The sequence below is a fragment of the Pholis gunnellus genome, assembly GCF_910591455.1.
Source record: "Pholis gunnellus genome assembly, chromosome: 17".
NCBI lineage: Eukaryota > Metazoa > Chordata > Actinopteri > Perciformes > Pholidae > Pholis > Pholis gunnellus.
In genome coordinates, this window is record NC_136544.1 from 19,024,088 (window position 1) to 19,050,781 (window position 26,694).

Consider the following 26,694-nt stretch of genomic DNA (forward strand, 5'->3'; position numbering starts at 1 on the left):
GAGGAACCTTTGCTGATCCCAGAGACAGAAAAATACAGTTCTCAAAACATTATTCAAATGTTGTATGACTTAATACTGAAAGAACACTTCTGTGATAAAAATGAGGAATTGACCAATCAACAACTCCGCCATAAAAAGCTTGATAAAACAGTGCAGAGCTTAATTTGAGTTCCCACCGTATTGCTGACGTTAGCGCTTCTACATTTAAATCTACGGGGGAACAATAAACAAGCGTTTTCTTGCATAAGTAGCGATGGAGATAACTGGACCATAACTCCCAACTTAGCCGGTCCGAACGCTCAATAGAAAGTGTTGTGAAACTCATTAAAGTTTCTAATAAAACAAATAGAGGAAAGCTTGGGCGCACAGCTTCTGTACTTCAGGATTCTAATTAAAAACAGCCCAGAGTCAAGCCGCTCAGCTTATTTGGCAGACTACCGCTTGTGTGAGTGTGTGTGTGTGTGTGTGTGTGCGCGTCTGGGTGTGTCCGTCTGTGTGTGTAAACTTGGATGGAGAGAACCTGCTGCTCGGATATCCTTGGAGCTGAAATATCCCATAATCCCTGACACAGACACACGCAGAGCGCTGCATGCGTATGCACACGTCTCAGCTGGCGCGTCACGTTGCACACACACACACACACACACCCACCGATGGGTACTCTTTGCACACGCTTGTGCAAACACACACACACACTCACACACTCGTACGCTGATAGAGGATGTGTTTTAAGCCTCCCGTTTACAGTGAGCCCAGGCAGAGGCCTTTTGTTTCAGTGGATTTCATGGCTTTATAAACCCAATTTGGAGCCAATAAATCCATCAACACTTTCGCAACAGAGGTCATCCAAAACCATGGGGGGAGTGCTCCCTTCTCCACTTCACACACACACACATACACACACACACACACACAATCACACTGACTGTACACTCACAAGTGGCTTTGTTCCCACTGAGAAAACAATTACTGCCCAAGCCAATCAATTACAGCATGACAATTAGTGTCCCACCAGGCCGTGCCATGTGAAAGCGGAACACACACATTATAATATCTCAAAGCAGAAGGGAGACAAAGGGCAAAGAAGAACTGAGTCAGCAGAGAAAGACAGAAATGAAATATGTAAACAGAGTTGGAAAGGGCAGATTAAGAGATTAAGAATATTATAATAATAATAATAAGAGAGCCAAACCGCTGCTCAGTAAACTTCTCACCATGCTGATAAAAACCAAATGTGTTGCTCAGGCCGGTGAATGTAACTGTCAAAGAGGCCAGCGTGTAAATAAGCTGATGATAAATGCCAGGATGATATCACGCTGGGGACCTTTAAGAAGTGCTCACAGACCTCCCTTTTGTAAATGTTATTTTAAAAAGCCACGATAACGTACGTCCTCATCCATGTCGTCTTCCGGCAAGGAGTCGTCCTTGGGGTCGGAGCTCAGGTTGGGGTCATAGGTCAGGGTCCTGCCGTTACAGTCCCCGTACTCCGCTATTATGGAAGGGCAGAGAGTGGACGCCTGCAGCAGCTCCAAGGACTCCGGCCGTAGTCGGTTGTTTCCCCCGTCCTCCCCCGCGCCCTCCCGACCATCTTCCTCCTCTCCTCCCTCCCCAGACAACAGGCTCTCCCTCTCGCCGCTGGTGTCTCGCCTTTTGAGGCTCGGCGCCCGTCCCAGACTGTTCCAGCTGGAGCGACGGCTTCCCCACGAGCGGGGAGGAAGAGGGGAGCGCCGGCCGGGACTCGAGAGGCTCTGGAGAGACAGGACATAAGGGAAAGCAGAGTGGGTGTGGCTGAGCAAGAGTTACAGTAGTCTCAAAGGCGCTGCCTCTGCATTTTGGCATTTCTTTCAGGATTCTCAGTCTGTTCTGCCATCAAATGTTTTCACAGTCTCTTAGAAAACCACATGGGTTACACGTTGTCCAGTGAGAAATGAGTTAAAGTTTCTGTGATTGATTGACATAATTGTGTCTCCTATCGTTCAGTAGCTAGATGCAGTGGCTACCGGGGCTACTCGTACCTACGAGCATCTACATTTCTAACGACTAAATGCACGCCTGTGAATGGAGCGATCGATGTAAACTCACCAGAGAATGCTGGTCATAGGCCGAAGGGTCCATGGAGGTGGAGCTTCCACGGCGAGACTCTGCACGGATGCTTCCCGCGTCGGAAAACCCCAGTCCCACCTCGCCATACTGAGGCACCCCCTCCCTGTACATGAGCTCGTCTTCGAGGACAGACTCCGGTCCCAGAGAGCTCTTGGGAGTGGGCATGGGGGTGGCTGCCGTGCGCATGATTATGGGAGGAGCCATCGAGCCGCGCGGGTCGACGTGACCGTTGGCCGTCATCATCAGAGAGTACATTTTTAGCTCTGTGGACGAATAAAGGCGTCATCATCACCATCTTTTATTCTTTCAGGTATTTTGTCTTACAGGTTGTAAAATAAATCATTCATTCATTTAACGTACCAGTGTCCCTGAGCTGTTCTACCTTCTCATCCTCCTCAAAGTTGTCGGATTTCTTCTCATCATCCGACTCCGACCGATTAGCATCACCCTACAACACACACACGCACACACACACACACACACAATTCAGCATTTTATTTCTGGATTTGTTTTGCTATAAGTTTACAATCATGGAGAGGATTTGCTGTTCTTTAAACTCATTAAAGTGCGATGCATTCAGTGCCCAGAGCATGTGGAGCAGAGGACATATCTGAAGGCTCACATGAAACTGGTCCGAACATTTCAGTGGGTGTGTTGAGAGTCTGAACCCGCAGACCTCAGACGGCTCCATTGGCAGTTAATTAAAAGCAACAGAAGGCCCTCATACGCCATTCACACAGTTGTGGGTGAGAGACGGTCCTTAAGAAGACATTCATCTTAACTCTGTTCCCCTGGCATTAGCACCGTTATTATAAGTCTTCTGTATGTTCTTCTTCTTCTTTCAATTTACATAATGAAATATGTTTCATTTAATTAGACACTGAAATAAACTCTCTCTCTCTCTATATATATATAGATATATATCTATATATACTGCAGTTGTTCTCACCTCAGCCTGGAAGCCTTCTACCAAGATGGCCACGAGTAAATTGAAGAGCACATAGTTGCCGAAAGTCATGAGAGCAACGAAGTAGAGAGCCGCCCATGGAGAGGTGGAGGCCATGCCGTTATACAACACCACATTCCAGTCCTCCTGGGTGAGAATCTATCATTTGAATGAAACACAAAGCAAGGTTCACAGATGTGTCGTTAACAAAACCAGGAAATAATAATACGGGTCCACAGACACAAAGATGTGGAAGAGGAAGGAGAAGAGAGTCAAATGGAGCAATATCAGCCTGTTTATATACTTTATAAAACTCAGTATTTAGCTACTTATATTGCCATCATGCCGCAAAGCTTCAACGTCACACACGAGGGTTTACCACGAAGTGTGCGTGGGCGTGTGAGTGTCTGTGTGCACCCGTGTCTAAATCAATGTGAGTGATGAAAGCATTTAAAAGTAGGACGGTGTGCATGATGCAGCATGGAAGCTCGCTCCAGCTCTGCCCACTCATTAAATGCTGTGGCAGGGAGGCAAGTCCCAGCGCGGATGTGTGTGTATATGTACTTGTGCATGTGTGTGTGTGTGTGTGTGTGTGTGTGTGTGTGTGTGCTGCGGCTACTCCCCAGAAAACTACGGCAAGTACATAGCAATCGTAACACCTTCACACGACTGTCCGTTCTGGATAAAATGCCTTTTCAGCATCCTACTCCTACTCCCACACACACACACACACACACACACACACACACACACACACACACACACACACACACACACACACACCAAAGTGAGACAGTCCAGTGCATTCTGTGTTCCACCTTTCTGCTGACGCATAGAAAAGAGGACAATCTATCTCGGGCGATTGAACAATATCTCCACACGGGGAGAGAAAGAAATAGAAACGATAGTGAGAAAGGGTGTGCATAAGCAGAATTTCTCATTTCACAGCGTTTGACTAATGAGCACAACTTGGCAGTTGAACCTGGCATGTATGCACACACACACACACACACACACACACACACACACACACACACTAAAACTCTAGGCTCAGTTTGACATTTTGATATGAGACGGCCCAAAAAATACACATGTGCTGTGTTGCGATAAAAATACACAGGCTAACACACTACCCAGTTTATCCCAGACAACTTCCCTGTACAGTACCGAGGATGTGATGCTACAGATGACATTTCTTTCTTTTCTTACTGTCATACATGGGCTCTCTCTGAGCCAGTAAGGAGCGACGCTGGATCTCTGCTTTTGACTGGAAGCCAGTCTGTCTCGCTGCAGAAATGTCTCTCGGTGATGCATGCTCGCCTACCTGCCTGTAGTTCAGCTGTACGGGCTTTTGTACTGCGAGTTCAAGTATGTCCCATAGCCAACTTGCGAAAAAACATTCTTACAAGCCTGTCAGCTGTAACAATGTTATTTTTATGTGACGAGTAACAAGACACTTTTGAATCACATGAGGATACATGAGAATAGTAACTCCCCAAGTCAGTTTTGTCATATCAATATGACGAAGAAGAATCTCTTTGGATTCGAGCCAGCAGACCCTGCAGCACAGCAGCATCATGTCAAGTGAAAACTAACCTGGAATACAGTGACGATGGCCCAGAGCAGAGAGTCAAAGTTCTTGCGGTCGGGGATCGTGTCTCCATTCTCCGTCTGGAGGCTGAACTTACAGCCGAACAGATGCATACCCAGTATACTGTGGAAGACAAGCAAATGCAGTTACAATAACACAAAGGGAGAATAGAAGCATTCTGAAATAGTTGGATTGGGAAGATGGGTTTTTGTGTGCGTGCGTACCTGAAGGTGAAGATGAAAAGCATCAGCAGCATGCAGAACGTGGCCACGTTGTCCATGGTCTTCATCAGCACCACCAGTTGTCTCCTCAGGGCCGGCAGGAAGCGAACCAGCTTCAGAACCCGCAGCAGACGAAACGTTCGCAGGACCGACAACCCGCCGTCTGCTTGACCGATTATCTCCCACACACTGAGAACCACACACACGGACACAGTCGTGTAAAAACACTATTGGGCGACTTCACATTTGGAGATTGTATTTGGTCACTTCAGCCTAAGTTAACAATGTATGTGAGCATAAATATGAAAAATAAAAATACTACAATATGCTAATTCAAACCGCTGAAGGAACTACCGGTACACATACTGATGAGTACCTCACCGACACTCAGCAGCGAGCAGAAAGCAGAAATAAAGGTTTAATGTCGTTTTTGGCAAGATTGTATGAAGTGTATAACACGACCACTTCGAGCCGATTGCCAGCACACATCGCCTCTTGCTTTTCAGTATGAATGAAGTGTGTTTTACGACGTCTTAATGCTTAAACGGGTGTTAACTCAATTGTGGGTTGTATTGCTGGTCATTGACCAGACACGCCTGATGGAGATCTGCACTCTACTGAGTGAGTAAATCCCCGTCAGTATTACAAGTAACCCAACCACACATATCAAAAGGTTTCCCCGATCCAATATGAGCTCGATCAAGCGAAATGACAGCCACACAGCACGCCTCAACTCTCGACAGTGGCAACAAGCAAAGCTGCTCCTGTGTGATCCATCACCAGGTTGTCACTGTTCGCTATTGTAAAGACGGATGCTGCGGCAGTGAACCTGGCACTCGAGACCCAATGACTGACAAGCTGGAGAAGGAATAAGAACCGGGGGGGGGGGGGGGGGGGGGGCTTTAGAGCAGAGCAAATTTGTCTGAAATCTACATTGACTGGAGCCATTGATTCAGTTTGATGTCATATATTATCCTGAAGATTACCTGATGATCACAATGACGCTGTCGAAGATGTTGTATGGGTTCCTGATGTATCCAAACAGGCCAAAAGCCAGCATCATGAAGCCCATCTCCAGCACGAACATGCTGGTGAAAACGATGTTACTGATCTCCAACACATCAGTCAACTCCTCGGGCTGGGGGGGGGGGGGGGGGGGAGGAGAGAAGATGTTAGTTAATATCTCCACTCTATTATTCCCGAGCTGTAAATCCCACAGCTGAGATATTATCAATCAGGTTCAGAGCTGCAGTCGCGCCCGATCAATCAAAAAGGGACCAACCGCACCGATCCATCAGCGCTGATCTACTCCACTTACCTCGCAGTGCAGTCAGTGATCCAGCAAGATGTAACCGAGGCCCTCTCATAAAGCATTTAGTCAAGCCTCTAATGGGAAACACAGCGATGCTGTGCTCTGGTAAACGCATCACGAGGCCGCATCCTCAACTTTTCTTTATAGAAAACATTTTTGCTAGACGAGCCGCATCAGTGAACTAAATGTGCTGCTTTGGATTAAATGTCTTGACTCGGGTTCTATTTCCTTCACATGTCAACATCCATCCGTCCTAAACTGAGACTTTTGGTTAAGTTCAGGCATCTCACTGTGGTGGGTTCCTCACACGGACACATGAATCAAAGCATTACATGATCCAAGTTTGGTGTTTGTCTACAAGAAAAGAGATCAACAATAACTTTATCATTACAGAGATTTCTTTGTTATAAGACTTTCTTCAATGCTGCCAAGTTGTGTGCCGTCCTGATATTCACAAACAAACAATAATTATGATCCCAAGATGCCTGAATCACTCTAAATTATAGATTCATATACTCTATAGTGAGTCTCTCAATTTGTAAAGCCCTTCAGCTTGTGATCCAGAATTATATTTCCATGTCACGCACGGCAGTCTCATTAAAACTAATTGTGATTCTTTTCATGTGGGGGATCAACAAGCAACAGGCCCAAAAGCCCATTTTGTGTCCCGGCCCAGGGCGAATAAAACCAGGCAGACCACATTCTGGACTAATAGACACACTCGCAAGATGAATGTATACATTTCCCAGACGTCCAGCCACCACGGCGGATAGTGGTTAACCTTCAGCCCGGGTTATTCTACACTATCAGCAGCCTGCAGAAACATCCAGTGATGGCTTTGTGTTCACGTTATGCATTTAAATATGATGGATGGAGCTGGAATCAAGGAGACGAATGAGGGTTTCACAATCACACGAGTCCATTACGTGACGTGTGTGAGTTTAAACATTCTCTTTATTGTGATTATGATTAAATGTGATATTTATGTTCAGTGTGTATGTGGAGTCCACCTCCAGTGCAGTACAGGGTTGCGTAATCCACAAAGCACACACACATCTCTGTTTTTGTATTGTTTCTATTTTCGGCTGATGAGCTATTGAGTTAATTGGGACAGTCGTGAGGTGTGTGAACACGCCTGTGCAAAAAAAATTAAAAAAATGAATGTCAGGGGACCACAGTACCACTTCTGGTGTCCTGCATGGTGAAGAACGCCATATTTATGTATTATTTAAATAAATATATAGAGAGACTAGCTGTTTGCTGTTTGTTCAAATTGTCTTTCACTGACCAGCCAGCACATAAAGACGTGGAGAGCACTTGAAGTCTCAGTCAGCTACTCCATCTCACGCGGTCACAGTACCAGACTCCCATGCATTTCTATTTAACACCGGACGAGTGGCATTTTCATTGCCTTTGTGGCCCTCACTCCAGAGAAATGAAAGAGCATACTGCTGAATAGCAGGGCAATCATTTCCATACGCTGCACAGCAGTTTATATGCCTGCTGGGATTACAACGGGATCTGTACTCGCTGCTTAACAGTGAGTGGAGAGGCTTGTGATGGCTGATTAAAAATACAAAAGATACAGCCTCAAGCAGCAAAGACCGGGAGCTTCTGGAACTCGATATGACCTCGACGAGCGCTTGGAAACACCGCGTGCACGCACTACTACATCGTTGGGAAGTAGGACTTGGCCACACGGGGGATTTGAACCCGAGACCTTTGTATTCCCACAGAAGGTGACTTACTGTTCTTACTACTCATAAGAAGACGAGGTTTTAGACACAACTTCTCACAAATGTGCAAATCTGAGGTATTTTTGTCGAAGTGGACTTAAAACACTAACAAAAGTCAAAATGTTGATGGTGATCAAATTCTAGGAAAAAAACAACAGATTTGTGGAGATAAGGATGTTAATTGTGAGGCACACTTTTGTCACAATTCAGTAGATATGCTGAAACAATTTCAGATCTGTTGGAGTGATTCATTTAGATTTTCATTAATTACTATTAATTAACTATTAATAATTTAGAAGTTTGGATTGTGAAATGTCTCGAAATTTAGATTTCTTGTAACAGGCCAGGGCCACGATCGTGAGAATCCATGAAGACGATAACGACATAGACACTTTTTTCTTTGTGGTGCCCCCTAGTGGCAGAATATCCCATGAGCGACTTATGCCAATATTGATTCCTGAGCATTTTTGTAAAGTTTAACTTAAAAACAACATGTTTTGAGTCTACTATCATCCCAAATGAGCATCCTGAACTGTTGCTTTTCACGACCATCATTATGTTTGACCGACCAGGTGATCAATGAGAAGGAAACACGGGGTCACGGCCTGCAAGAAGACATTTCCAGTGTGTTGTAATTACAGCTCTTCATATGACCTTGTCCTGAAGAATATGAGGAGACACACACACACACACACACACTCAGAGCAGGGTAAAGGAACCGCCTTTAAAGCAGGTCACTGACCTAAATCAGATTAATTCTTAAAGAAACATACTAATGTTCCCCAAAATCATACAATATAGTTTATATCAGCATATACTGTATATTTATTTACTTACATAATGCTTTCACACTTAACCTGAGGTACAGCCTTTACTGTGTGGTATTCTACATCAACCCTACAGGCGTAAAATAACTCAGCACACCTACCGTAGAGCTCACCTATATTGTGCGTTTCTTTATGTCTGTGTTCTTATAAAACACAGAAAAAGGTCACACTCCGCTTGCAGGCAAATGTGATTTCTTTCTAACGTCTGTGTTGATATTTGAATGGTGTCATTACATGTGTATTTTCTGTAGGTTTCTCCTGAATCCACCAAAGGTCAGCATTACATAATGCCTCATTTGCATGTCTACACATCAACATAATACAGAAAAGTAATTGTCTTAATGGAAGTAATCAACTGAGGAAGCTTCATGGTGATATCTATAAGTTCATTGTTTTTACCCTGTTCACCTGTGTGGAATACAAACATCTCCTCTTCAGTAGCTCTTACACACACCAAACTTTACAGTTTTATTCCTATTTATCATCTGAAGGTTGTTACAGAGGGGTGAGTTGGGGTTCATACACATACACACACACACACACACACACACACACACACACACACACACAGTCTCTACTATGCCTCCCACATTCATACCCCTCTACACACACACACTCACACACACACTCAGGCACATAAAGTTTGGCTAGGTGTCACACAAGGAGGATGATCAGTACTGAGGGGAGAAGGAACTCTTACATAAAACTGTGTGTGTGTGTGTGTGTGTGTCTGTGTGTGTGTGTGTTATTGGCCCAATAAGGCCATGGCTCTCCCAGTCGCTTCTTATGTTTATACCACAAAGATAGAAACACACACACACACACACACACACACACAGACACACACACACACACACAGCCCCTGGAGAGGGTATTAGAGGAGAGGGAGGCAAAGAGAGACAAAGAAGCGAAAGGAGGGATCGTGTGCATGCACAAGAATCTTCTCTTCGGGTTCGTATCCATTTTTGTTGCACTGCTGGGATTCATAATAAACTTGGGTGTAAAAACTCTGCGGATGAACGCGTCCGCGCAACCGCACACATTTGTCAAGAGTGTGCGACAGCGGAGCGAGGGAAGGGGGCCTGGATTATTAAGCCGAAACTTCCCAGATGTTGGGTAAACTAAAAACATAATACTGGAGAGAGGGAGAGTCTCCTCCCACACTATACTCTCCCACTCAGACAACCAAATGCCCGTTTCACACACCGATGCCGTGTCTGACAGCCAACAGCTCTCATCAAACTTGTTTCTCTCGTCGTTCGCCCTTCGTCTCATGAATCCTCACCTGCTTGTGGTACTCTATCCCCATGCTGAGAGTGTTGACGAGGATGGCGATCATGATCCCTCGGTTGAAGTATTTGCTTTCCACGATCCTCTTCAGTCTCTCCCTGAAGCCCACCCAGGCCCGCACCACTCCGTTCTTGTACCCCACGATCCCTCGCCGTCGGCTGCGACCTCGCCCGCCTCTCAGATCCCCCCCCTTAGAGCAAAGACGTGGGGAGTCATTTAAAGCGAGGCGCCAAAGGTGCAAATACTGATTAAGGTCTTTTATTTAGTAGTTATTGTAGTTTAGTAGTGTATAATAGTATTTCTTCCAATCTTTAAAGATGATGTATTGCCTTGTTAATAACTCCTTCACCCACTGTCCTCTCCAAATCACCACTTCAACAACCTTCGTCCTCACTGTTTACCATCATCATTAGTGCACCCCCGTGCAGTCTGACCTGGGGGAAGTCGTGCAGTCCGTCCGCCTCTCCCTTGCCTCCCTCCAGGTCTCCCAGTTCCAGCTCCAAGGTCTCCAGGCTGCGGGCGCACAGGGGGCAGCTGAGCAGCTCCAGGAGCAGAGGGCTGGGCACCACGCCCGCCAGCTGGTACAGCAGCCGCTGGCGACCTGGGGGGGGGGGGGGGGGGGGGGGGGGGGGGGCAACACGGGGGGAGACGGTCAGACATTGCAAAGGGGCATTTTCCAACTTTTATTAGCCTTTCAGCATTTTCCACTGTGAGGAACTGAATGATGATATTGCTTTTTCTCTATGGTTGATATCTCCAAACCTCCCAAAAACACATCAAATATTTACAACACAACAGTCTTTTACTGCATCATCTGCACTGCATGTGATCGATATTCAATTCCAGGGTGTTGTTTAGGAAAATGTAAACCGTAAATAATAATAGAGATAATAATACGCAAAGAAGGTGGTTTTTTCAGGCCTGAGTTGAGCCTGAAGACTACGACTACGTCCTGTTAGAAGCAGTCTGAAGGAACTGCAGCGCAGCTGAACAACCACTTCTGGAAACATCAGCAGAGCAATGTGTTGTTTACAAAAGTCCTCGAGCTATGAAGAGAAAAAGGCTCGTGAAAGCTGTCATCATAATTCATTGTCTTTTATAATCTCACAAATGAACTTCTGTGTCTATTTGTCAAAGTGTTTTGACTCCCAACTATCAACAGATTGTTCACATTCTCGCAAATTCTATTAAGCGAAAATATGTCTCTTGTTTAAACCTTTTTATTGCATTTGGTTAGATTAGATTACACTTAAAGTAAAATTAGATCTGAGAGCCGCAGACTTATAAAAAAAAAGATTCCAAAGAACAGAATAAAGAGGCTGTTCAACCAAAAAACAGCTTTCAAACTCTAATTTCATAACATCGGACGGTTTATCAGAGATTTAGTCATCTGACGAAGCTGAAAATCAACATTAAGAAACTACAGATCTAGAAATGTCCGACAGTGACTTGAGACTTTTCATTCATTTAGATTTGAGCCTTCAGTCAACTGCAAAACCACTAAATCACCAATTTAAAATATGCAATCTTCAATTGGTGGTGTTTCTCTCGCTGTGTGCAGATCAGAGGTGCGCTGACTGCTTTAACACACTCGTGGTGTTTTTAAACCTCTCTCAGCACCCAGCACGTGTCACGCAGTAACTCTTCGCTACAGCGGGGAACTGATTTGTGTGTGCTTAATTATGCAAGGAGTGTTCGGCAGCCAGCAGTGTGTAAATGTGTGTGTGTGTGTGTGTGTGCTTAGACTCCCTTCATTAGCACAGAACAGACAAGTCTATCATCCGTCTGCTGTTTTTGTAATTTTCCTGTGCATCCATTATTGTTTTGTGTCTCCTCTCTGCCCCCCCCCCCCTCACGCTAACCTTCTTTATTTCTCCCTCTCCTCTTTTCTCTCTTTACCTCATTTATTTGTCTCCATATTTCTCCCCCTCCTAGCCTCTCCCTCTTAACTCTTTCATGCTTCATGCCCCTCTTTTTAACTCCAAACAACAACGTATACCTGCGCTTGTGTGTACGTCCCTTCACACTGCCTACTTTTCCTCACTTCCCCCCCACACGCTTGCTGACTCCCTCACATCCCCCTCCTTTACCCACCTCGCCGCACCGGCGACTGTGGCGCTTGAGACATGGATTTGCTGTCAGGCCTCCCTAAGTGCTGTTTGAGTCACGTGCTGTGTGCGGAGCAGATGTGGCCAGAGGTTACCTCAGGTCAAACTCGGGGAAGAGGATGGAGGTATTTGAAAAAGAGCAAGAAATGAAAATGTGCGATGACCAAAAACGGAGCCCGGGGGAAATCCAGAGCATCAAGTAAAGATCAGGAGAATTATATGAGAATGATCGCTCTACCCAGAAGATTAAAAGGATTATGAAGCCTTAATACAGGGTATGTTTGATGGCTTTGTTTAGTTGTTATGTGACTTAGGTTGTTACACTCAGTCAAGGTGGTTACTGCTTCCTGAAGCTGACTCAGTCTGCACTCTGTAACCTGCAAACCAAACTCCAGACTCTAGTCAGACTGCATCCGTGTTTGCTGCAGTCTACGCTCTTTAAATGTGTGTGTGTGTGTGTGTGTGTGTGTGTGTGTGTGTGTGTGTGTGTGTGTGTGTGTGTGTGTGTGCTTACTGTGCTGTCCCATGAGCTGGTAGAGCTTGTTCAGTGTCTCTGTGTGTTCAGATGCCGGGTGGTTTGGCGGGTGCTGCTCTGGACTGGGCCCACACTGCTTGGAGTGGGGGGGGCGGCGTCTTGCTGCTGTAGCTGCACACAAACGACGGCAGTATGGTGGGATAGTTCATCCCCCCGTTCAGCCGGCCGAGCAGCGCCCCCATGCCGCCCTGGGCGTCGCCGGACGCGTCGCCGCTGTTTGCGTTTGTGCTTCCTCTCCGCACGGGGAGCGACTTCATCTCCAGCTCCTCCCCTCCCCGCTCGCCGTCCGCGTGCTCGCCCGTCACCACGCTGACGGTGTGCTGCCCCCCGTTGCTGAGGCGACAGTGCTGGTGCTGATGGTGCTGCAGGAGGTTGTGGATCGGTCTCAACCACAGCGCGCTGCCCGGGCCTAAGCCCCCACAGCCCCTGCTGGAGCCGTGTCCGTGTCCGTTACCCCCGCCGTTACTGCCGCTGCCGTTAGGATTCACCTTTTTACGCCTTTTGCTGGTCAAAGGACAGGAGACAATAATAATTATGAATAACTGAGCATGAATAGTTGTCAGGTTTATAGAAAGTTGTTCATTCCTTGTTTATGTGTGTTTGTATCTGAATGCATCCCTAGGGATGTGGCTCTTTACAATTTCGGGCGCTATGCATAATAATTATGCGTAATTCTGTGAGATATAAAATTACCGAAGCTCACAGAAACAATCATTAGATGTTCGTAACAAAACACGATTTAGCCGTCCCAGATGACTCATACAGCGTTGCAAACAGACACAAGCGGCCCAGCAAATACAATAAAGTCCTGATTAATTCAACTTGGGGGGAAAAAGTGTGATTAAAATTTCAATAAAGGGATTTCTTCTTGACATTTTTTGACAGTCGCGCTCGTAACATTACAGAAAATCTACAAGGAAGCACAAGTCCAAAACCACTGATGTCTCAGGCACCATAGCTGACCTGTGCCACCCAGAGTATATCCTCTGCAGTCTGCGGGAGAACTTGCGATAAAGGTGGCTGATGTAGCGCAGCATCTCCTCGTAGCACGAGCCCGGCTCGCTGTAGCTGGCGAGCGTGGAGTCGTTGGACATGTAGCGAGCGCGCTGCTCCCTCATCAGGGCGTTCTCCCTCTGCTTCGTCTCGGAGAACTGGGTGGCGATGACCACGAGGCACAAGTTGATCATGAAGAAAGAGCCCACCTGGACGGGGAGAACAGAGGGGTGAAGCTGCAGCCTTGTGACGATGAAGGAGCAGACGTGTTAAGCGTCATATCAAAAAACCTACTATAAAAAGGAGGTGATATATATATATATATGTGTGTGTGTGAAACCTTTCCCTACTACTTCATCAATGTTAATGAAACACTGTGTCAACAAGAAGCCATATTACAGCTCATGTATCATTCAGATCCAGAACCGTGGCCAGAGCTGAGACGATCAAACCGACTTTGTTTCTATCGATGCTTCGTAATCTTGAAATTCACATCATGCTCTGTTGAGATGGCCTTGACAGTAAGTTAGAAATATCTCTCAATTCTTTAAAGTAATGTCTTTCTAAAAGGCCATTACTGTATGTTACGGAAAGAGCGGTGGGAAATTAGATGAGCACTTTCTCCATCTTTTCTTAAATTCTGTTCTCTGACCTTCTCATTTATCTTAATTTCCATCTCATCCGCTTTCTATATGAATAACTTTGTTCTTCTTTCGGCCCTTACCCCATGTCCTCTCTCTCTCTCTCTCTCTCTCTCTCTCTCTCTCTCTCTCTCTCTCTCTCCCCCATTTGTTTCCCTCCCTCCCTCTGGGCGCATAAGCAATTTTACATCAAACGACGGGCAGGCGGGGAGCTCATACAGCATTGTGAAATGTGTTCTTTCTTTGAAAACCTCAACAACAGCATGATATGGTGCAATGATGCACGATAGGACGTCTGAGAGGTTCAACAGAGGGGGGGGGGGGGAAATGTACACAAACTTTGTACATGTTTGTTGAGATGAAAAAAAGGAGCTTCAAGAAATCTGCTTTTCAGATTTTGATAGTCGCAAAACAGTAGATTTAAATATAATGGGATGCATAACTGGACTGTACTGATGTTTGATGACTTGACAAACAAAACCAAGTGAATTTAGAAAACTATAGCAAGTCAGGGTTACAGTGAATAATTCTAACAAGACCCGTGTTGGTCCATGTAGATCTGAGCCAATCAAAAGTGTTGTCTTTAACTCATTTTGGCTATTTTGGAGCGCCCCTTCTGAGACCTCGTAACACATTCAAATATCAGGAAACAACCAAAAAAAAAACATAAATAAATGCGAGGAGGTACTTACGATAATGAGCAGTATAAAATATATAAAATTGTAGAAGGAGTGAGCGTCCATGACATAGTACATGATATCTACCCATCCTTCCAGTGTGATGACCTGGTGGTGGGGACAAAAAGACAGAGACACACACACTGCATTACAATCAACGGGAAAGTAGGAAAAACATTCTCCGGGAGCTTTGCTCATTGCTTTTTTTTATTTTTTTCAAACACACAAATACACCCACACACACACACAGACACTCAAAGTACACAGTGGTCAGATGCACAACATTTCCAATTCACTTTTTAATGGCTATTCCTCAGAAGAAAGCCTGTGGTGTCCCTCCAACCTCTTCCATGTGTGTGTGTGTGTGTGTGTGTGTGTGTGTGTGCCAGGGGACTGACGCGGCCCTTTCATGTAGCCACTATGCTAATGAGCAGTTGAGTCGCTGAGACCTGAAAGTGGTGGCTCAGCTCAGCCAAAGCCGATAATACACTCACACCTCGACGTTTACACCTCGGCTAGCATAGCACACGGCAGCCAACCGCCGGGGCACACAGCGCCGAACAAATGTCCAAACACACACATGCCAACAGGCAGACGCATGCATGCCATACCTGGGTTATTCATAGAGTCATACACAAAGCTACCTTAAACAGACACACACACACACACACACACAGGCGACTAATCCTCTCACTGCTGGAGAGCTCTCCTTTGCACCAGATTAAGAAAAGAGAGGATTCTCATTTCTGAGCTAAAATACACCTGGTAAACGTGCATCTTTCTATTCTACAGAAACAGAGATGGGAGCAAACAGCGATCCAACCAAACATGTAATCATGTAGTCAACATAACAACTGGAACGCAAGAAAACCCAAGTTTAGCCGGTGCCAGGTAAGGCAATTTGAATTTTAGTCAATACCAGCAATACAAGTACATAATATCTTCCTTTTTTATAACAATGGAAGAAAGGACCAACAGGTCATGAGCAGCATGGTTCTGTAAATCTTCATCTGGTCTCCAGCGATGTTGAAAAGGTCAATGATGCTGCGTCGTGCATCGCAGGAGAGACAGGACCCTCAGCTGACCTTGGGTCTGATTTAAGAGAGGACACATATGCGATGAACCTGAACAAATCACTAACTGCCCCCCCCCCCCCCCAGCCCACCATCAATCGTTTGCTCCGGACACACCTTGTAGATCAGAGATAGCTAGCAGAGCATCGAGTCCTGCATTTCATACTAATGACATACTACACCACTGACATGTGGAGCGGAGCGTTGTCATCCGGCGCTGGTGAACCAATTAATCAACACATTGTTATTGAACCCTGTGGACAGTCTTGCAGAACAAATGTGTGTGTAGAAGGTCAATAGTCGTTAACCTGTGATGGAAACATTGGCCTAGTAACCCTGAGATGCCTTCACTCTCATCGTCACTCACTCCACCTCCTCCACCTCCTCCACCTCCTCCACCTCCTCCTCCACCTCCTCCTCCACCGCTTCATGTGTCAGCCCTTTTAAATCACTTCTTACAGCCCATTTTTACAGACTGGCTTTTATGTGATAAAGTCGCTTTACTGCTTTATTTTATTATTGATATTATTATTTTATTTTACAAAATTATTTGTATTACATTATTTTTATTTTATTTATTTTATTTTATTTATTTTATTTATTTTATTTATTTTATTTATTTTATTTATTTTATTTATTTTATTTATTTTATTTATTTATTTTATTTATTTATTTTATTTTATTTATTTTATTTATTTTATTTATTTTATTTATTTATCGTGTCGATTGGTTTTATTGTTTCATCTATTGTACGCTTTTATCTTGCTTTGTTGGGCCTCACTGTTTTATTGCCTTGATTTTGCTGCTTTGTCTGTAAAAGCACTTTGTAAACTCTGTAAAACTCTTTTTTAAAGGTGCAATATAAATAAAGTTATTATTATTATCCCTTCCTTCTCACCTCTACACTCTTATTTCTACGGCTCCCTCACTCTCAGCTCTCCTTGCGCTGCTGTCACAGGTCGGTCCATTACCCGGTTCTGAAACCGGGGGTCAGGACCGGGTTTGATTGACGTAATCACACACTTGTAGGGACCCGATCGAGCCCCAGGCTCGGCCGTGGCGAGCGTCCAACACGACTTCCCAACAGCTTGTTGTTCTGTGCAGGAGTCCCAGGGTAATCCTCAATTAACTCAATTTGGAACCACAGGCTGAAATGTTTTCAAAACCCGGCGCTGAAATGTATAATTCATGCTCTTTATATTTACAGATACTGGGGGAATACTGCTGTAGACTGGGATAACAAGCTAAGCAACTCATTTAACATTCAATAGAGCCGTCTCCTTCACTTCAACTAGCTTCCTATCCTCCTCCCTCTGTGTTTGCAGCCCAATCACTTTGATTCTTCTCTCACTTTCACTCACTATTTCTGTTCTTGTTTACATCCACTCGTCAACAAATAGTCTGTATTATTAACTTCCTTTATTGAGAAATAATAATATTAAATTCAAATATTTATGTTAATGTTGTATGCAGTATAATTTATATGCAATCTCAACACACAGCCCCATCAGAACCAGACGACACAAACCCCAGCTGCTCGTTTCACAGCACAGCCGAGGATGCAAGAAGCAGCACCGCCCGACTGCAGAGACAGATCGGTATCCGGCGACTAAACCCGCGACTAATGCGCACAACTCTTCCAATCATTTGCGTCCTACCTCTTACTTTATTTCGTTAAATGCACACATATCATATCATCATATCAAATACCTGGCTAAAAAATCTAATCTCATCTAAGACTCTAAGTGATGCTCGCTAAACCATCGGAAAAGAAAAATCTTTTAAGCCTTTAACTGCGAGCTGAGACCATACACACACACACACACACACACACACACACACTCACACACACACAGTTGTGAGTACCTCACAGGGATTAAAATGTCAATGTGTGTGTGTGTGTGTGTGTGTGTGTTTGTGTGTGTATCCTCAGTATTTGCGCTGTTTGGGGTAATTTGAAGGTAAGACTCTCTTTGAGAAAGTCATGTTGTGCGAGTCAAAGTCTATTAGACACAGTGACAGATCTCTCAGCGGCTCCTGGACAGATCTATTACGGGGGAATTCATATCACAACAGCACAGACAGTGTTGGCACAGACGGCGATAAGGAAAAGCCAGTCGCGGTTTCCCCGGGGAGCTGAATCAGCAAGAGGAAATAAGACATTTTCACAACCAGCGTGTGGAGGGGAAAAGGTGTTGTGGTCATGATGCAAGCCCTCTGATGGACTGAGTGGAGGGATTTCTAAAAAGGTGACTTTTAGATGTTGTTTTTGACTGATAACGGATTTTACTCTCTTTGCTTCCACATTCAATTCTGCACCTTTAGCCCTTCTTACCTGGAATATGGCTATCCAGGCGTAGCCGATGTTGTCAAAGTTGACCGCTCCCTTGTGAGGGTTGAATTCCCCGGGGCGACACACGTTGTAGTACTGGTTCCAGTTAACGCAGCCGTTGACGCTGGCCGCCGCCGCGGCCGTTCCAATCACAGCTGAACTTTGGAGAGGAGCGGCCAACGAGCAGTTGGCCCCGCCCTCCACCTGGGCCGGCACGTTGCGGCAGCGCAGCATCCCGTTCTCGCGGGGAGCCGAGCAGATGAACGGGCTGTCTTCACCTTCCTCCGACATGTAGTAAGGACTGATGGACAAGTTGTACATTCTGCATGGGAAAAAAAAGAAATACATACATTTGTTGTTGTTGTTTTTGCTACACGTTCTATAGCAGGTCATATTAGTACTTTGCTGTAGATACACTGGGGAAAAATGAACCAGTTTCTCAGGAGGAACTGGAACACTGAATATACAGAATGTGTAATTTGTGATTAGAAGGACAATGATCTCAGTCTAATACTTCTCTTAATCTCTCAGGAACGGTTAGTCTCGATCTAAAGGTTTGAAAGTGCTTGTGTAGAAATCCTTCCTTTGTGCTATTTAAGGTGAGCTCCCATATATAAACCGGGATTAGATGATAGCAAACAGTGTAATCAATGTGAGTGGATGTATCATTGAGCTTATTGCACAGGCACACGTCCAATCACTGATGTTATCTTTGAATTACACAACACCTTCAGCGACGTCCAACTACTCTTCCCACTCCATTCTCACCCTGCATCCACACTCAGACTGTGTGTTCTCCTCTCCCACAGCATCTCACGCAGGGATTTACACTCTTATCATGAATCCCATTGAACATCTGAGTACCAGGGTAGATGAACCTTCATGTTGCTCATGTAGCTGGAGAATGAAAGTAGGAAAGGGTGCACTCGGCAGAGGGCAGATATCTGCCAGGTGTGCCTTAAACGACCACAGCTGGATTACGTGATTGAATGAATACAGCCCACAGTTAGCTACCGTAAAAAACACTTAAAAAACAGGCAACCGGCTCAAAGTCATTGTATACGACATTTTATACAATATTGCCGAAAACTAAATTAAACTCACCAAGCTGTCTGCCCGCAAGCAGCAGCTGAGCTGCAGAGAGGTACAGTGTGTGTACCGGTAGATCTGTTAGCCAACCACCCTGTGCTTCTTTCAGAGGAGCTCTTTTATTATTTATTTGCTGCTTCCTGACAATTTGCACCATTGTATATTGTATAAATATTTGTATGCTTTTACTGGAGTGTGTGTGTTATGTGTATTGTGTGTACCTTTGCTGTACTTGGGAGAAGCCAAAGACCAATTCCCACTGAGGCGGAGAACAAAGTCAATCTAATCTAATTAACTCTAATCTAATTACCGCATTAATCTGTACATCGCTTTCATGTTGTAGTTCGTAACTGTAAAGCTAATTGTAATTACTTTACTGCTGGGTAGCTTTGTGAAATGTCCCCCTGGGGATCAGGACCTAAAGTGATAAATCATAGTTAATATGGAGATTCTGTTCTGTGTCATTAATCAGAATCAGAAAACCGAAGAAATGGAGTAAAATACAAAAGCACAATATTCCCCCAATGTAGGAGCACAAGATGGAAATACTTCAGTGAAATGCAAGTACCTCAAAATCGCACTTCAGTAAAGACTTGAGCAAACGCACGTGATTGCTCTTGTACTGGAGGTCAGGCAGGAATTTGCTCCGTGAGAGAAAACACAGCAGCCTCGGCTCTGAAATGTTGAGCCGCTGCTCTCGTTCCGTCGTTCTCTCTCACACACAGGAAGGACTCGGCAACATCAACTGTGGTACAATTTGTGCCATTACATCAAAACACAATTAGTTCAGCGATGTCTACGTGACACTTTTGGCTTCCTGGGGTTGAGGACACTGAAGCAGTTTTCTCTTTCTCCTCTGCATCACTTTAGTCCCCACAGCTAAATTGGTTGACTCTGATCTTTGTGTTCATTGTGTGTGTGTGTGTGTGTTTCCCGTTTGTCCTGTGGAGATAGTGCGTGTTTGTCTGTAGCTCTCCTCTCATCAGATGTATCTTATCTTATTCATCACAAGATGAGACACATCTGGGAGCACAGGTTCATCTTCATATATTCATAATGTGCCGTGTAGAAGGAGATGCAGCGTCGGCCCGCGTCATGTTTACTGAGCCTGCAGCGCGTCGACGTGCTTTCTCTGTTTTGGGTCAGTCTCAATGTAATTCACCATTTTGTCAATATGTATCGATTTTAAATCTATTTGGGACTTCATTCCAGAAGTAGTTTCTGCTTAGACATTTCCTGTTATGCTGATTTTATGTCCAAGGTTTGATTTATTGTTTGGTCTGTTCAGTTTTCCTGTAATATTATCGTTCTCAAGTGTAAAATATTCAGGCTTTACTTTGAACCATCTTAAAGTACAAGAGCCACATCATCAGCAAAGAGGAGCTTCATTTCTTCATGTAGGAGTTTCAGAGCTGGTGCGTTGGATTGCTCTAATTTAGATATGAAATAACACGGTGCTGGTGTCTCCCTCCACCTCCACATCTCCCTCCTGTGTTTTCGTGCTGACTTCTCTCTGCAGCTTTCTGTCATTTGAGAAATATTGCGATGGTTCCTTTTCCCAACAAGATGCCCAAAAACTTGTTCATGCCTCTATTTCCAGCAGATAAGATTACTGTAAGGCTCTCTTCATCCGTCTTCCAAAACAATCCTTTTGTCAAATGACAATTGATTCAGAACTCTGCTGCCAGAACAACAAAGAGAGCGAGAGCAGAGCTGAGCTCACCTGCAATGACTCCCAGTGTCTTTGAGGATTGATTTGAAAGTTTGTTAACTTGTTTACAAGGCTCTTAATGGTTTGCAACAGGCATAAATGATTCATTCTTTGTCGTTTTATATTCCTTCACGGTCTGTTACATCCTCTGCTGATGTTTTTTTTAATACAAACTATCACACAAATACCAAAATCGGCAGCTAAGTCTCTTTTATTTATCGGCCAATAGAATTACCTATACCCAAGGCTATGAAGACGACAATTGAAAATGTATTTACTCAGCATTGCCTATAACTTTAATCTTTTTCATGTTTTATTGTTCTTATGCCTTCCTTTGTTTCAGCGATTGGTTTTATCTTTCAGTATTAGAATGTTTTAATCGGTTTGTTTTGATTCATTCTGTTTCCTTCACTTTTTGTAAAGCACTTTGAACTACTACCCCTGTATGAAAGAGTTCATCATTATTATTATTATTATTATTATTAGCATCATTATGGCCATGCGGTGGTTTACATCCCGGGGGTGCGATGCAGTCAGTGCACTCTAACAAGTTACAATTTCTGTGTTTTCTGCTACAGGCAACAGCTGACTGATACACCATGTGACAACTCAACACAATCTCTACCAAGAGAGGCAGAGGGAGGAAGAGGAGGAAGGATGAAAACAGAAGGAGGAATGAAGGGCAGAAAAAAAGGAAAGATCGTGTTTGAGTTGAGTGATCTGAGCATGTTTGAAGAGTCCGTGTGTGCTCGCTGGAGGCCGTGCAGGTCAGCATATGGACGTGGAGAACAGCACTGGCAAAGCAGGGCGGGCAGACCTTTTCTATTTAGTGGGAAATTAAAAATGTATCGAAACTTCTGAGTCTACTGAAGGAGTTTTTTACTCATTTTTCTTCACTAATTCAGTCTAGATATGCCCACGGGATTCCTGGGACCATCTGTGGTAATCAGGAAAATGCAAATACTGTTTGACCAGAAGAATTCCTTACGCTCTGAAGTCCTCTTCCAGGAAGCAGCGGTTGCGCAGTAGTCCCGCCCACAGCTGGACTCCCACAATGCCGAAGATGAAGAAGACAAAGAAGCAGAGGAGGAGGACGTTTCCCAGCATGGGCAGCGTGTCCAACAGCAGCGTCACCAAGATCCGCATACCTACAAAGTGGAACACAAAAAAATAAAGACAGCATCAGAAATGATCACTTTGTTCAGAGTTCACACAGTTTTGCATCAGCTAGACTTTTACTAACACTCTGGTTACCGCAAACCCGGACAACCTCCATTGATCGTGTGAGCTTGGAACCCGCAGATTCATCCCCACAGCCAACGTAATTACAAAGCCATGACAATACCGACAGTGACAGTTTGACATTATTTCATCCTCAGGGATTTGAACTCACAGCTTCCTTGTGGCTAGTATTATCTAACCACACGTGTTCAGCGTCCATCTCCAGCTGTCGGATGTCTTTAGCGTCAGCAGAGTCAGCGATCGTGTCCCCGAGGTCGCTTTCACATATACGTATATATCAGCCTTTTCTTACATACTGTAAGTGTGGTCATTGTGTCACTGCTAATGTCGACAGTAGCTATGATAAACACATTTAAAGCTCCTTGCGTGTTTGGGGAGTTTTCAGTTATCAGGATGGTTTTCTTCTTCACACATACTTTCTTTTTTAGTAGAGATAATTTAGAGCTACATTTATCATTTTACCAGATGTTGAAATGTCGTGAAGGACAATATTACAGTATATTTGGAATAACAAAGACATGTGGAGAACATAAAGTAACACTGGAAAGAAAAAAGAAAAAAGTATAGAAAGTGTCGTGACAGTGAAGTTTTCGTTGTTGTTACACTCGGAGGGGATGACTCATCGGCGTTTAGCGTGCGTTGTCTTATTTGTGTTGATCCGTGTGTGCGTCTCTGTGCATTCATTAGCCACAAAGTCGCTGTCGAGAACGTATCTTCGACACAGTCCCACAGCGTGAAATCCCCTGAGCTTTGGTCTCCACAGTGTATCTGGGATAGTGGAAATAAGTCAAAGTCTGCTCTAAATGAATCCATCAATCATATATCTATCCATCCAGTCAACCATCCATCCTTAATGAGTGACCGATCAATGTTCAGCTGCACATCTGGAGCCGCATGTGAGATAATGTGTGTTTTTTTCTGTGAGATATGCGACAGCGCAGGCAGGTGAGGGTCAATCTGTCAGAGCTCTAGAGAGATAAGGTCACAGGAACCAGAGTATCGATGAAATGTCCAGTTTAAATCATCGTCTCATCAAAACAAAGCAGAGGTTATACCGACCGGTCAAACGAGAAAACCTTACACCCCGACACGCAGCTCTCATCCTCAAACTGAACAACAACAACAGGCCTGTGTGCTGTATACCAACTGAACACAACACATGGAAATGTTCACATGCACACACTGAGCAAACAGTAAACAGATTCCTTACGATAGAAATCTACTCAAACATCTCCCCGCATTGACATCCTCTCAGCTGAATACTAATGGTTGCTCCACACACCATGTGATCACTGCTTAGAACGATACGGACGGTTAGAAAATATGAAGTGATTTAAACACTAGATTGTCTCTAAGTTCACGCCCAGAGTCACACAATGCACTCTGGTAGGTTTAACTAAACGAATGTGATCTAACGGCGCACTAGCAGCAGACTCAATGAGAGCGTTTGAATCAGAGAAGGGCAGCCTTTTACAGAAAGTCATGACCCGGGAGGTCAGGCGATGCACATCATTATGCCCTGTAAGAAGTGTGGAGGGGTGATGTTATTTAGGAGAGACTGTGGATTTTGGCCTTAATCTACGAGAAGATTTTTTAATAAAGTCAGAAAACTAGCTCCTTAGATTCGATCTAATTTAATATGCTAATTTGAACTCATTGCCGTTGGAAGACAGACAAACGACTATGATGAAGTAACTGGTGTTCACAATCTGTTCCCAACCGCACCGGCTAATTCAGTTACAGCAGAACATGTGCATGCACATGTGTGATGGTATCTGTGGATGAGCAGAACATAATAATGAAGAAAATGATGAAATATTGAATGTGTAGTAGAGACGTGTCGTGAGTATATTTAGCATTAGCTAAAATGACCAGACTGGCAGTAAAGTGACAGAAAGCGATGTGACACATTTTCTACCAAAATACCAGCTTACTTTGTGTCGTTTCATTTGAATAAACTTGTGTTTCGTGATCCGTGAAGCAGATTTCAAGGTGAGGAAAACAACAAACGGACGAAGCGCTAGTTGCGTTTTCCACAAATATAGAGCCCAGAGAGTCCTGCTGGCTGTATCTAGGCTACAGCAGGGGAAAAAAAACACATTTAACATGTGTCTAACAATAGATACTTCCCATCCACTTAGGCAGAAAGACAAACAGAGAGACGGAGCGATCGCAGAACGGTGAGAGACAAAACAAGAGACGGTAAGCGGGGAGAGGAAAAAAAAACGTTAGCCTGGCCGTTAGCCCGGCTGGCTCGCACCCACAAACACTCGGTCTCTGATCACAATTCAGATTCAAAAATAAAACAAAAGATTAGATGAGAGTCTCAAAGAGATGAAAGAGAGAGAGGGAAAAAAAACGAAGACAGTAAGCGTTCATCCTGTCTCTGATTGTGTGTACCTGGGAGTACATGTGTCTGTTTGTGTCTCCACCAACCTTGAGCTTCCAGCCCCCAAGTGATATCTCTCGTTGTGATTCTCTCCCTCTTTCTTCCCTCCATCTCTCTCCCTGTGTCAGACCCTTCAGGGAGCGACTGGAAAACTTGCTACAATAATACAAGATTCACTTCACCTCGTCCGAGGCTGTAACGACTGTTTCTCGGGGCCTACTGCTAGCTTAGCGATAAGGTTACGGTTCATGTTGAATTTAAGTCCTCACTAAGGTAGAACAACACAGTGAACGTGTGTGTGTGTGTGTGTGTGTGTGTGTGTGTGTGTGTGTGTGTGTGTGAGAGAGAGACTGTTTGTGATGATAGCTCGAGAGAAGCAGACAACCTGCCATGCTTTATGGTTGTGTTTGGGTTTATTTGCAGTACGCAAACACACACACACACACACACATGCACACACGCTTATGCAAACGTATCATGTCATCAATTACGTGGGAGACTCTTGGATCACACTGTGTCACATGCGAACAGCTGGGTTATTATCGGGAAGCGGGGTCATCATTCTCACACACACACACACACACACACACACACACACACACACACACACACACACACACACACACACACACACACACACACACACTTTCAGCTTGTTGCAGCCAGACAACAAGCAGGCATCTATAACCCTATTGTTCCTGATTTTATTCCATGAAGATAATAAACAGGATGACATCATTTTATAAACCTTTCAATAAGACAGAAAGGTTTATAACCGTGTGTATGAGCCTGTTTAAGCGTATTGAACAAAATGTCCTCGGCTGCAGGACTGAAGCCTGAAAAAAAACACTTGTCTGCGTGCCTCGCGTACGCTGGTTAATGATCTGCTACGTTGTTATGACATTGTTGTCTAGTGATCCTCTTTGGCTGTAGATTCATGGCCACCTCTGTCACAGAGCTTTTAGGAAAATGACAAACTACGTGCAAGTTCTCACTCGGCACCGGAGCGGCACCACCTCTGGAAGTGAGATTGAATCAACATCAAGTCCCGGATCATCGGTCGACTCACACGGACACCAAAATATTCTGTTTTATGTGGTTTTGCTTTCGTAGTGCTCGGTGCAAACCCGTTGAATGATAACATCAGACTGCACAGCGTCGCAGCGATTACAGGTGAAATGCATATACCTAAAAAATGTGTAATATGATGTAAAATGTACACAGTCAGGGCTTTGGTCAGCTAGTTCAGTGGATCACTGCTGTGTGCTAAGCTGTTAGCATTGAGCCAGAGAGCAAATAACCACAGATGGATAAATTGTGCTTAGAAAAAGCCTCCCTGCAAAGGTTTAAACATGGACTTACTTGGTACTCTGTTGATGGCCCTCAGAGGCCGGAGCACTCGGACGGTTCGGATGGCAGACAGACTGGCGTTATGGCCGTCCAGAGAATACTCCATCACCCTGAAGACACGGCCAGAGAGAGTTTCACTTCATGTTCTGTACTCACACACACACACACACGCAGATATATTGACCCAAAGCAACAACAAGCAATCTAAGAATACCACAAATATCATAATGCCTCTACCCACATAATTACTGCACGTATGACATTTAATTACATGGAGTCAAAAGCTCCTTTCCCTCTTGTCTAGTGCACGTTGCACATGAATGTGACAAGAAGGCAGAGAGGGACAGCTACGGTCTTAATTGTGGTAGTTTCTCGTACTGTGTGAGGAGTGTGTGTGTGGTCACATTGGCGTGGGAGTATCTAAAAGCATGTCTTGCTGCTGATCCGGGTCCTGCCCTCGCCTCAACGTACATAGTCATTATATAAAGTGACGTCAAGTATTTTAAAAATGGTGGCTTTGCGTGAAAT

General features: G+C 44.6%; 1 protein-coding gene across 1 annotated transcript in view; it reads right to left on the reverse strand.

Moving 5' to 3' along the window:
- The window catches only part of LOC306709981 (voltage-dependent T-type calcium channel subunit alpha-1H-like), a gene marked incomplete at both ends in the record, with an annotated part of 95,097 nt that overhangs the window by 18,956 nt on the left and 49,447 nt on the right, over nt 1-26,694 (reverse strand). Inside the window, 16 exon segments of the mRNA XM_079178319.1 lie at nt 1,389-1,748; nt 2,083-2,366; nt 2,464-2,551; nt 3,053-3,208; nt 4,646-4,763; nt 4,865-5,050; nt 5,848-5,999; nt 10,022-10,216; nt 10,461-10,627; nt 12,649-12,760; nt 12,762-13,173; nt 13,633-13,871; nt 14,996-15,088; nt 18,389-18,707; nt 22,174-22,333; nt 26,179-26,276. Of these exon segments, the coding sequence (XP_079034445.1) occupies nt 1,389-1,748; nt 2,083-2,366; nt 2,464-2,551; nt 3,053-3,208; nt 4,646-4,763; nt 4,865-5,050; nt 5,848-5,999; nt 10,022-10,216; nt 10,461-10,627; nt 12,649-12,760; nt 12,762-13,173; nt 13,633-13,871; nt 14,996-15,088; nt 18,389-18,707; nt 22,174-22,333; nt 26,179-26,276 (3,139 nt within the window).